Source organism: Salmo trutta, chromosome 23, assembly GCF_901001165.1.
Source record: "Salmo trutta chromosome 23, fSalTru1.1, whole genome shotgun sequence".
Lineage (NCBI taxonomy): Eukaryota > Metazoa > Chordata > Actinopteri > Salmoniformes > Salmonidae > Salmo > Salmo trutta.
The window spans coordinates 31,036,050-31,049,640 of NC_042979.1; the positions used below are offsets into that span (position 1 = coordinate 31,036,050).

The window sequence follows — 13,591 nt, forward strand, 5'->3', positions numbered from 1 at the left end:
ATGCTTATAGCTCCTGCATCAGAGTAGATCCCCTGTGATGTGTTTGTATCTGTGTGTGTATGTGTGTGTGTGTCTGTGTGTGTGTATGTCTGAGTGTGTGTGTCTGTGTCTTGTCATACCTCAGCTCATTCACAGATAACAACTAGCTTTACAATCATCCTCTCCTCTCCTCCTCTCTCCATCTCCCAATACCATCTATTCTCAGCTAATGTCTTCATTTGCATGCTCTCTCTCTCTCTCTCTCTCTCTCTCTCTCTCTCTCTCTCTCTCTCTCTCTCTCCATGTTTACCTGTGGATGGAGGCTATACTTGATGCAAAGGGAATTATCTTTTACATTAACACTGGTCTTTCCCTCCCATCACTCTTTCTCTCCTCACTCACTCACCTCTCCTTCCCACCCCTTGTTCAATGGGCAGGATGGGGGGGTCTCCTCTCCTTCTCCCTCTGTCTCCAGTCCTCTGGGTTCTATTCTTTCCATGTAAATATTTCAAAGGCCGAGCAGGAATAGAACAGATAGGCCTTATTTCTCCCAGACAGAATATTCCCTCTGACGTACAGAGAGAGGAGATATATAAAACTAGAGCTGGGCGATATGGACAAAGCTCTGCTTAGCTTCCCCGTCTTATCGACCAGCCTGAATGTCTGCCTTTTCTCTTCTCAGAATACACCGATGATTTACTTAGCAGGGAGTCTTTCCACAGGCCTGGCCCGACCCTGCTCATCGTCTGGGATACAGTCACCCTATCCAGCCCGAGCGCGGCTGGGCCGATGGAAACCTGGTTAGAATGGGGCCCAGGGACAGGAGAGAGAGGAGTAATGGACTCTAAGAGCTTCTGAACCCCGGCCCGCTCAGAGGCTGTCTGCATCCTGTTTCTATGTTGTAGTAAACACTGTCAGATAGCCTATCAGACTGAGGATCTGGTAGGAACCCAAATCACTCGGCCACAGAGGTGTCAGGGCACTTAAGGGTGTAACACCACGCTGACTGACTTAGCACTCCACCAGGGACTGCAGATACACTGATAACCAACCAACTGTAAATATGATGTTTGGGTAAAGTAGTGCAGAGCTAAATTACAGACAACTAACAGTCCACCCTAAAGCTCCTAAAACGGCAACATTATTAAGACAACAACCTTATTTAACCACTGGTCACATTCATTGGCTGTCCCTAGTCATGTGATTAGCTTCCCAGATTACTGTACGCCTGCAGCAGCAATAGCCTATAGCAGCAAAAAGGGACAAGAGCCGTAATGCAGCCAGCCAGCCGGTCTGATAAACAGAGGACAGTTAATGGAGGATAGTGTTAACACTAAGGCCTACAGCAACAGCAGCAGGGCTGGACCCCACCTAGCTCTCTGTTGACATGGCACTCTGCTGTCAGCCCAGCAATGTTTCCTACCATCCATAAACGCTGCCGCACAAACTTACACTCACTCTACACGGGTGGCTGTCCTGACCTTATCACATGTGTCTGTAATAACAACATGTTTCAAGCAGACCACCATAGTCCCTGTGCCCAAGAACACAAAGGCAACCTGCCTAAATGACTACAGACCCGTAGCACTCACGTCCGTAGCCATGAAGTGCTTTGAAAGGCTGGTAATGGCTCACATCAACACCATTATCCCAGAAACCCTAGACCCACTCCAATTTGCATACCGCCCAAACAGATCCACAGATGATGCAATCTCTATTGCACTCCACACTGCCCTTTCCCACCTTGACAAAATGAACACTTATGTGAGAATGCTATTCATTGACTACAGCTCAGCGTTCAACACCATAGTACCCTCAAAGCTCATCACTAAGCTAAGGATCCTGCAACTGGATCCTGGACTTCCTGATGGGCCACCCCCAGGTGGTGAGGGTAGGTAGCAACACATCTGCCACGCTGATCCTCAACACTGGCGCCCCCCAGGGGTGCGTGCTCAGTCCCCTCCTGTACTCCCTGTTCACCCACGACTGCATGGCCAGGGACGACTCCAACACCATCATTAAGTTTGCAGACGACACAACAGTGGTTGGCCTGATCACAGACAACGATGAGACAGCCTATAGGGAGGAGGACAGAGACCTGGGCGGGTGGTGCCAGAATAACAACCTATCCCTCAACGTAACCAGGAGTAAGGAGATGATTGTGGACTACAGGAAAAGGAGGACCGAGCACGCCCCCATTCTCATTGATGGGACTGTAGTGGAGCATGTTGAGAGCTTCAAGTTCCTTGGTGTCCACATCACCAACAAACTAGAATGGTCCAAACACACCAAGACAGTCGTGAAGAGGGCACGACAAAGCCTATTCCCCCTCAGGAAACTAAAAAGATTTGGCATGGGTCCTGAGATACTCAAAAGGTTCTACAGCTTCAACATCATCCTGAGATCATCCTGACTGGTTGCATCACTGCCTGGTACGGCAACTGCTCGGCCTCCGACCGCAAGGCACTACAGAGGGTAGTGCGTACGGCCCAGTACATCACTGGGGTTATGCTGCCTGCCATCCAGGACCTCTACACCAGGCGGTGTCAGAGGAAGGCCTAAAAATTGTCAAAGACCCCAGCCACCCCAGTCATAGACTGTTCTCTACTACTGCATGGCAAGCGGTACCGGAGTGTCAAGTCTAGGACAAAAAGGCTTCTCAACAGTTTTTACCCCCAAGCCATAAGACTCCTGAACAGGTAATCAAATGGCTCCCCAGACTATTTGCATTGTGTGCCCCCCCAACTCCTCTTCTACTCTGCTGCTACTCTCTGTTTATCATATATGCATAGTCACTTTAACTATACATTCATGTACATACTACCTCAGTTAGGCCGACCAACCAGTGCTCCCGCACATTGGCTAACCGGGCTATCTGCATTGTGTCCCACCCACCAACACCTCTTTTACGTTACTGCTACTCTCTGTTCATCATATATGCATAGTCACTTTAACCATATCTACATGTACATACAACCTCAATCAGCCTCACTAACCGGTGTCTGTATATAGCCTCGCTACTTTTATAGCTTCGCTACTGTATATAGCCTGTCTTTTTACTGTTGTTTAAGTTCTTTAATAACCTATTGTTCACCTAATACCTTTTTTGCACTATTGGTTAGAGCCTGTAAGTAAGCATTTCACTCTAAGGTCTACACCTGTTGCATTTGGCGCACGTGACAAATAAACTTTGATTTGATGTGTAAATGTGTGCGAATGTGTGTGTGTTGGGTGTGTGTGTTGTGACTGGGTTAGCATGGAATACAGTAGTGGACCAGGGTCAGAGCCTATAAGGCATCACCCCATGTAAATGATGTACATTGCCTGCAGTGTGTGCTATTGTAAAGTAGCAGTCATCTTTTTGAATGAACTGATAAACATGCTCTATGCTTTATACAAGCTCTGCTCCGTCCTGAATGGATCCTAATCACCAGAGTGGTGAGTCACGGAAGAGGAATTGATCCCTCCTATCATGTCAATATTTGCAGTAGCAGCACTGACTGCAGTTTACACAGAAATGTAGCATACATACAAAATAAATGCCGGTGGGTTACTTTGAATCCCCTTGGCCAAAACAATGCGGTTGGCGAGATCAGTAAGCTGACAGGCTAAGAGGCTGACAACACTGAGTTTATTTGGTATGAGATGCACAGAATAGAGACATGATTGGGGCAGCTGACTAGGTAAGAGATCCAGTGAACTAATTGGATAAGATCTTTTCACACTAGATAGATGATTGGGTAAAATATTTTCAGACTAGCGAGATGATTGGGTAATGTGTTGGAGCTGTAGTGAGCTCCTCTGTAGCCTGTGCGCGTTTTAACGCTCCAGTCAGCTAGCTAGCCAGCCGTAGGAACAATTGGGCATGGACCACGGCACAAACACTCTAACATACACATCAAAGGGAAATGGTCTGACACATGTTCAACACAACATTACAAAACACACACAACCACACGTAGACATTCTATCTCTTCTCTCCTCTCCTCTTCCCTTCTCTCCTCTTCACTCCTCTACTCTTCCCTTCTCTCCTCTTCTCTCCTCTACTCTTCCCTTCTCTCCTCTTCTCTCCTCTACTCTTCCCTTCTCTCCTCTTCTCTCCTCTACTCTTCCCTTCTCTCCTCTTCTCTCCTCTACTCTTCCCTTCTCTCCTCTTCACTCCTCTACTCTTCCCTTCTCTCCTCTTCACTCCTCTCCTCTTCCCTTCTCTCCTCTTCACTCCTCTACTCTTCCCTTCTCTCCTCTTCTCTCCTCTCCTCTTCCCTTCTCTCCTCTTCACTCCTCTACTCTTCCCTTCTCTCCTCTTCACTCCTCTCCTCTTCCCTTCTCTCCTCTCCTCTCCTCTACTCTTCCCTTCTCTCCTCTTCACTCCTCTCCTCTTCCCTTCTCTCCTCTTCACTCCTCTACTCTTCCCTTCTCTCCTCTTCTCTCCTCTACTCTTCCCTTCTCTCCTCTTCACTCCTCTACTCTTCCCTTCTCTCCTCTTCACTCCTCTACTCTTCCCTTCTCTCCTCTTCACTCCTCTCCTCTTCCCTTCTCTCCCCTTCACTCCTCTACTCTTCCCTTCTCTCCTCTTCACTCCTCTCCTCTTCCCTTCTCTCCTCTTCACTCCTCTCCTCTTCCCTTCTCTCCTCTTCACTCCTCTCCTCTTCCCTTCTCTCCTCTTCACTCCTCTACTCTTCCCTTCTCTCCTCTTCTCTCCTCTACTCTTCCCTTCTCTCCTCTTCTCTCCTCTACTCTTCCCTTCTCTCCTCTTCACTCCTCTACTCTTCCCTTCTCTCCTCTTCACTCCTCTCCTCTTCCCTTCTCTCCTCTTCACTCCTCTCCTCTTCCCTTCTCCCCTCTTCACTCCTCTCCTCTTCCCTTCTCTCCTCTTCACTCCTCTACTCTTCCCTTCTCTCCTCTTCTCTCCTCTACTCTTCCCTTCTCTCCTCTTCTCTCCTCTACTCTTCCCTTCTCTCCTCTACTCTTCCCTTCTCTCCTCTTCTCTCCTCTACTCTTCCCTTCTCTCCTCTTCCCTTCTCTCCTCTTCACTCCTCTCCTCTTCCCTTCTCTCCTCTTCACTCCTCTACTCTTCCCTTCTCTCCTCTTCACTCCTCTCCTCTTCCCTTCTCTCCTCTCCTCTCCTCTTCCCTTCTCTCCTCTTCACTCCTCTCCTCTTCCCTTCTCTCCTCTTCTCTCCTCTACTCTTCCCTTCTCTCCTCTTCACTCCTCTCCTCTTCCCTTCTCTCCTCTTCACTCCTCTCCTCTTCCCTTCTCTCCTCTTCACTCCTCTACTCTTCCCTTCTCTCCTCTTCACTCCTCTCCTCTTCCCCTCTCTCCTCTCCGCTCCTCTTCCCTTCTCTCCTCTTCACTCCTCTACTCTTCCCTTCTCTCCTCTTCTCTCCTCTCCTCTTCCCTTCTCTCCTCTTCTCTCCTCTACTCTTCCCTTCTCTCCTCTTCTCTCCTCTACTCTTCCCTTCTCTCCTCTTCACTCCTCTACTCTCCTCTTCACTCCTCTTCTCTCCTCTACTCTTCCCTTCTCTCCTCTTCACTCCTCTACTCTTCCCTTCTCTCCTCTTCTCTCCTCTACTCTTCCCTTCTCTCCTCTTCTCTCCTCTACTCTTCCCTTCTCTCCTCTTCTCTCCTCTACTCTTCCCTTCTCTCCGCTTCACTCCTCTACTCTTCCCTTCTCTCCTCTTCTCTCCTCTCCTCTTCCCTTCTCTCCTCTTCTCTCCTCTACTCTTCCCTTCTCTCCTCTTCACTCCTCTACTCTTCCCTTCTCTCCTCTTCTCTCCTCTACTCTTCCCTTCTCTCCTCTTCTCTCCTCTACTCTTCCCTTCTCTCCTCTTCACTCCTCTACTCTTCCCTTCTCTCCTCTTCACTCCTCTACTCTTCCCTTCTCTCCTCTTCACTCCTCTACTCTTCTCTTCTCTCCTCTTCACTCCTCTACTCTTCCCTTCTCTCCTCTTCTCTCTTCTTCTCTTCTCTTTTCTTCTCCTCTTCTCTCTACATTTCTCCTCTTCTCTCTTCTTCTTTCCACATCTCTCCACATCTCTCCTCTTCTCTCTTCTTCTCTCCTCTCCACATCTCTCCTCTTCTCTCTTCTTCTCTCCTCTCCACATCTCTCCTCTTCTCTCTTCTTCTCTTCTCTTCTCCTCTTCTCTCTATATTTCTCCTCTTCTCTCTTCTTCTTTCTACATCTCTCCACATCTCTCCTCTTCTCTCCACATCCCTCCTCTTCTATCTGTTCAGATGGAATAATGAGTCCCTCACGTCTCCTCACAACAGATCTAGACACGTAGCCGTTTGGTGCGTATGTTTTTTATTGAATTATCTCAAAGTCAATGTATTTGTTTCTTCTTTCTATATGGATGCAACAATGCTCGTGTGTGTGTGTCCTCCTGTCAATCGCAACATCTGTGGTAGAACGAGCTTGGACAAGACAGAGCAAGAGGAAAACAGAACGGAGAGATCCTGACAGGAATCACTGGAACGGAACGGAAGTTGTGTGTGAGCAGAACCTGTCTATTAATCAGACAGACAGAACAGAACCAAGTCAGTGTCACAGTCTGAGATACCTCAGGGAACCCCAGAGACTGAGAGAAACTCTGCAAATACACTCAGATGATGTACTGGAGGTGAAATAATATGGTCATTAGAGGAGACACAGGAAAAGTTGGAGCTAATAAGTTAATGCAGCTTCAGCCAGCCTAGAATTCTACTTACAGTGGAATCTCTCCACAGAAGCCTCAGCCAGATATAATAATTATTATATAATAATTACCCATTGGCCATCTGATTGGTTTTGAGAGAGGGAGAGAAAGAATGGGGAGAGTAGAAGCGGTTTGGTGCTGTTGCATTAGTGTCCTCTAGCCATGTACTGACAGAGGAAGAGGAGTGGACCCCTCCTCACTCTATCACTCTCTCAAAGAGAGATGCAATCAAGACAAAACAGGGGGATGACACCAGGGAGATCGACGACGACGAAACAGATGTCTCCAGGCAGCCCTGCACCGCACAACAGGGGATGAAACACTGAGCCTTTCAGTGCCTCTACCAATTTATTGAGGAATAATCACAGCAAACACACCAATTCACTTTGAGCCTGCTGCCTGCCTCGCTGTGAGGAGATGTAAAGACACATACTGTATGAGAGGACGAGCTGAACACAAAAACATTCATTTCTAGCTAGGGGGGGAGGGGGCTGTGACACAGGCAAACACGACACACACAACACAACCCCCCCCCCCCCCTCCTCCCCGGAACACAAAGGGAGCAGAGACAGCAGGAAGCTGTGTTGGCTATAAATTAGATCATCTACAGGAGCAGATCTCTGTGGCTCTCTCTCTGCTGCTGGGACCCGTTAAGAGCCCGTTGGGATGCCTGACTCACAGCACAGCACAAGTGCATTATGGGTAGAGCTAGCTGGAAGCCGAGGTCCTGTGGTTAAACAACAGCTGCTGTGGATCCAACACAGCCGGGTCTAGGGTGCAGAGGTCAGCAGGTGAAACCAGGCCAACACACACACAGATTACTATGAAAGAGCACGCTACATGCTGGGTGGGATGTTTTCTGCGTATTCTGTGTAACATCTGTTACAGGACACAGAGAGAGGAGAGAGACGATTTAGGTGCATCTGTCATTGTGTCATGGCCCTTGTTGTTTAACGTAGCAGAGCAGCTGGCCACTTCAACAGGCCAGAGGATGAGATGACCAGACCTGACTAGACCAGACCTGACTAGACCAGACCTGACTAGACCTGACCTGACTAGACCTGACCTGACCTGACTAGACCTGACCAGACCTGACCAGACCTGACTAAACCAGACCTGACTAGACCTGACCAGACCTGACCTGACTAGACCTGACCAGACCTGACTAGACCTGACTAGACCTGACCAGACCTGACCAGACTAAAACAGACCTGACTAGACCTGACCAGACCTGACCAGGACTGACCAGACCTGACTAGACCTGACTAGACCTGACCTGGCCAGACCTGACCAGACTAGACCTGACCAGACCAGATCTGACTAGACCAGACCTGACTAGACCAGACCTGACTAGACCTGACCAGACCTGTCTAGACCAGACCTGACTAGACCAGACCTGACCAGATCTGACTAGACCAGACCTGACAAGACCTGACCAGACCTGCCTAGACCTGACCTGACCAGACCTGACTAGACCAGACCTGACTAGACCAGACCTGACCAGACCTGACTAGACCAGACCAGACCTGACTAGACCAGACCTGACTAGACCAGACCAGACCTGACTAGACCAGACCTGACCAGACCTGACTAGACCAGACCAGACTAGACCAGACCTGACTAGACCAGACCAGACCTGACTAGACCAGACCTGACTAGACCAGACCAGACCTGACTAGACCAGACCTGACTAGACCAGACCAGACCTGACTAGACCAGACCTGACTAGACCAGACCAGACCTGACTAGACCAGACCTGACTAGACCAGACCAGACCAGACCTGACTAGACCAGACCTGACTAGACCAGACCTGACTAGACCAGACCTGACCAGAATGTTATTATTATTGACCACTTTAGGAAATAGACAGACAGATGATGGATGTGTGTGTGTGTTTCCCAGTAATCACAGCAGGGGACAAAGTGGTCTAAAGAGAGAGTCACTAATCTTCAATGGTTTCAGGGTAAAAGGGATGCATTAATGAGGACAAAGGTCAGGATATAAATAACCCTTAATGAGCCAATCAGGTCAGAGGTTAGAGGTTGATGAAGACAACGTTCCAGGAACAGTTATTTTTCTCACAGAATGAAATAGAACACTTCATGGGAAGCACATCCTAAGCCTTGAGAGCCATGTATAAGGTGGATATCGTATCAGTATACGATCTGGAGAGAACAAGGGACTGAATCAGCATGAATACCAGGCTTGATGAGCAGATACTCCAGATAGATTTGATACAGGCGACTTAACAGGAGACCTTCATGCATAGACAAAGACCAGAGCTCTTTGTTGATCCGTCACAGCATCAGCTCATAGCTACACCCCCTCTGACCTCAATGTGACCTCAAACACACAGCATGGTGCCTGCAAACAGAGGACGGGAACAAGAGAGCGCAAGAGGAGAGCAGAAGAACGTTACCATAATATGACACTGATTCAGAGAGACTTCCTTCTAGTGCTGCCCTCTTCCCCGCTATCCTGGCTGAGTCTGTCTACAGGAGCCAGAGAGATGACTGGTCACAGCCAGCAGAGATACTACACAAGCAAGATACTGTATACTCACAGACCTCCCCATTCCTTCCCTTCCAATGTAGAGAAAACATGGCATGGCCTGGTCTACTAAACCTGGGAACGCCCCGACCAGGAAATAAGCATGGAGTAAACACTCTTGATTGGTTTCCAATCTCTCCGGTCACGGGATGAGAGGGAGCCTCATGTTGGAGCAGGAAGTGTGCCCTCTGACCCACAGATCATTGAACTGAGGGGGCGAGGCAACAGGGAGAAAGAAGTAAGATAGGTGGGAGAAGAGAGAGAGGAGGGAGAAGAGAGAGAAAGAGGAGGGAGAAGAGAGAAAGAGGAGGGAGAAGAGAGGAATGAAAAAATCCTCAGAAAGAAACTAGTTTATGTTGACCTCTTCAAAGCCAAGGTTTATTTCAACCTCACTATATCCTCTCTGTTTATATCAGTTTGTCTTTTTTAACTCGTTTTTTATATTTAGTTTTGCCTTTTTAACTACAGACGTTTATTCTCAAAAGTAGACATAACTATAGATATTGTTACACATGTAGTCACACTGTTGTTACAGTATTGCATTTAATCAAGACTAGGGTTTACTTTCTAAAGTGAAGTGGGCTTTCAGAGGAGTCCTTCAATGCCTTTTAAATGGTGCTACACAGTAGAGATACATGTATAGTGCTACAGTAGAGCTACATGTATAGTGCTACAGTAGAGCTGTCTCAATAATACGCTGAGCAAAAATATAAACGCAACATGTAAAGTGTTGGTCTCATGTTTTATGAGCTGAAAAAAAAAACTGAAATGTTCCATATGCACAAAAAGCTTATTTCTCTCAAATGTTGTGCACAAATTTGGTTACATCTCTGTTAGTGAGCATTTCTCCATTGCCAAGACAATCCATCCACCTAACAGATGTGGCATATCAAGAAGCTGATTAAACAGCATGATGATTACACAGGTGCACCTTGTGCTGGGGACAATAAAATGCCACTTTAAAATGTGCAGTTTTGTCACACAACACAATGCCACATATGTGCTGAGGAGTAGTTCTGTCTGTAATAAAGCCTTTTTGTGGGGAAAAACTGATTCTGATTGGCTAGGCCTGGCTCCCCAGTGGGAGGGCCTGGCTGCCAAATGGGTGGACCTATGCCCTCCAAGGCCCACCCATGGCTGCACCCCTGCCCAGTCATTTGAAATCCATAGATTAGAGCCTAATGAATTTATTTAATTTGACTGATTTCCTTATATGAACTGTAACTAAGTAAAATCTTTGAAATTGTTGCATGTTGCATTTATATTTTTGTTCAGTATAAATAGGAGAATGAGGACACACAGGAGGCACAGTGATGGTACACTGAAAAATGACTCATTGGATCAACCTAAAAAAAAATGTTAGGTTTTCTCAGTTGAAAAATAAAATATTTGTTGAAACCAAATATATTATTCAATGCCAACGGTTATATTTGATTATTAACAAACCTACATTTCAAGATGCAACCTAATTAGGTTACACGCAATTAAAAAAATTCCTGTTAATCAATTTCCTGCCACAGCTACATTGCAACCACCACTATGCAATATGAATGTGCTTGAGATGTGGAAAGCAAATTAGAAGCTTTCATTCAATTCCAAAAATCACATTGATCTATAAATTCGTTTTTGTACTTCAGACACATTGAATAGAATAGGTTAAATAAACCAAAGTGTAATTTGGATCGTACCAATCAGAAAACCACTTCAGATGAACAACAGTGCTGTCCCACTTTTTACAGTGTAAGCATGACTATGGAATTTAACTAGGCTACTCCCTGCTGAGAGAGCGAAAGAGGTGTGTGTGTGTGTGTGTGTGTGTGTGTGTGTGTGTGTGTGTGTGTGTGTGTGTGTGTGTGTGTGCGGAGAGAAAAAAGAGGATGAGCAGAGAGGGACACTGTCAAATAAACACATTACATAAAGAGTTATCATGCAGCATGCAGTATCTGAGCTGCAGGGGAAAATATAAATGAGTTACAAGCAAGCAGGCTTCTTACTTAAACCATTGCATAACAAAGACATCCTTAAACGAGTGCTAATGGAAATGATAGCACTGTGAGAAGAGAAGGCGATGAAGATATGAGAAGAGGGGTATATGTGGAGAGAGAGAAGGGACTGCTGACCTACTGTTAGCCTACTTTACTATGTCGCATGTACCCCCCCAAGGAAAGAAGGCAGAAGTCAGTAAGAATGGAGGAATGGAAAGCTTGCTTGCTAAATGCAAAAACGTATTAGGCAGATAAAGTATGTCAACATTGACAAGGCAAAACACTAGTAGGCCTACTGCATGACTGCACTGGTATTCAGAGCAAGCTGATGATCTCTCTCTCTCTCTCTCTCTCTCTCTTCTATTCTGTATATAAACAACATCAGAAGTATTACAGACCAAAACCACAATAGAACGATAACTGACTAATAGAGATGAGTGAATAACCAAATGATTAAACGTCATTTCCTCCCAACAGTAAAGTGAACTATGCTTTGAAGTCTTGTTCTGCACTAGGCCTACAGTAGATTCGCCCCTGGTGCAAAATATTTCCCTGTTCAAGTCTGAGCGCGTCCCTAATTCCTCCTTCTCCTTCTTTTATTATTTCCAACCAGTCTGCTTGACTTGTTCCTGTCTACCCGAACAGCATTCCCGTTACAGTAATTATTTTCTCCAAGCCATATAGCCGACGTAAACATAATGTAACAACACTGTAACGACTGTTTGCAATAGAGTAGCTAGCTACAGTAACTCGTTTATATCCCCGGGGAAAATAGGGTGGAGGTCGCGAATTCAAACAGCGCGCACAACTGTAGCTATCCGTCATTAACACACACCAACCGAGTTTTTATCAATATGATAGCAAGATAGGAACACTTACGATTTACTAAATAGGTGAAACATCGCTCCATGGAACCTCGCGCGGGTTCCCAATGACACACCACTTCAATTTGGGTCGCATTCCTCTCTGCGCGCTAATCGCTGCTTGTTTTCCGACTATTTTGTGTGGCGCAGCCTGCCCTTTGAGATACGCCGCTACTCCCAGTATAGGCTGCTCTAGTCCCATCCGTCCCGAGAGAGCAGTCTGCTGTGCCTTGTCAAACACATCCCTCTCTCTCTCCCTCACTCCACATCCCGTTTAAAAAGATAGCGCTTCTTTTTATGGAAAAAATAACTGATGCCTTGACAGTTTATTTGGCACAAATAAATTGCATTTCATCAGGTGACTATTTAATTTCTAATGTCATTAAGACAACGTTTAATGGGGATAGGTGCACACATCAATCATTATCAACTGATATAATAACTCAGTAAAAAGGCTACCAATAATTTAGTAATAAAAAGTTAGAGTGGCTGATGTGAACTTTGATTTCACTTTGATGTTCATTTTTATGACTAAGGCAGTATGAGTGATGGACATTGGACACCCTACTGAATTACTGAATCAAAGAAGTAAGAAATCACAGCCACTTTGAGGTGGGACTCTAACTGAGGGTATAAAGGATGGTACGGTCAATGCTACCCCCAACTACACAGAATAAAGATGTCATCATCGGCCAAGCGTCAGACAAGGGATGCGTGAGTGCCTCACATTAAGTTGCCCATGGACACTGATGTCAGTTTAGTATTCTACCCCTAAGGGAAAGTAAACTGATCCTAGATCTGTGCCACCAACCCCAGAATATCAGAATACAGATTTCATCACTGACCAAGCGTGCCTCTTAGAGTAAATTGAGGTAACATTTCTAGGAGGTAAACTGATCCTAGATCTGTCCCTATGGGCACTTTTCACCCAGTTCCTTTCTTTGAGTTCATTTTCCCTCTGTCACCATGTACTCACGGCAGAGGGTCTGTGACAGGCACCTCCCCCCATGTTTCCCACACCACCCTGGGCAGACAGGAAGCCTGCCTGCCTGCCCCCTCCCTCTGGAGCACCAGAACAGCTCCTGGAGGAAAACAATGGCTGAGTGGCTGTGTGTGGGAAAATACAGGGGCTTTTGGCAGAGAGAGGGATTACAGGGGGAAAAAAGACGAGAGAGAGTGAGGAGAGAGAGAGGAGAGAAAGGAGAGAGAGGACAGGAGTGAAAGAAAGAGAGAGAGAGAGGAGAGAGAGAGAGAAAGCGCGCGCGAGAGAGAGAAGAAGAGCAAGAGCAAGAGAGTGGAGGATGAGAGAGAAATAAGGCCAGACAGATTTTGAGACGCAAAATGTTGCCAGATGTATCCCTCTTCGTTTAGTTTTCTCAGACGGGGAGGAAGACCTTCTGGGGAGAGAGGGCATGATGTCACTGTGGAGGTATGCCGTTAGAACTTTGTTACATGAGTTACCTCCCAAATGGCACCCTATTCCCTTTATAGTGCACTACTTTTTACCAGGCCCATAGG

General features: G+C 46.6%; 1 protein-coding gene across 3 annotated transcripts in view; it reads right to left on the bottom strand.

Annotated features, from left to right (window-relative positions):
* Positions 1-13,591, bottom strand: part of LOC115159792 (disabled homolog 2-interacting protein) — a 99,948-nt gene that overhangs the window by 59,020 nt on the left and 27,337 nt on the right. Inside the window, exon 1 of one of the 3 annotated variants that reach the window (XM_029709848.1) lies at positions 12,090-12,469. The exons of 1 other annotated variant lie outside the window; for it this stretch is intronic. In XM_029709848.1, the coding sequence (XP_029565708.1) occupies positions 12,090-12,112 (23 nt within the window). In that variant the 5' untranslated portion in view covers positions 12,113-12,469. Of the gene's footprint in view, positions 1-12,089; positions 12,470-13,591 lie in introns of those variants that run through there. One more of the 3 variants, XM_029709846.1, reaches the window with a different exon arrangement.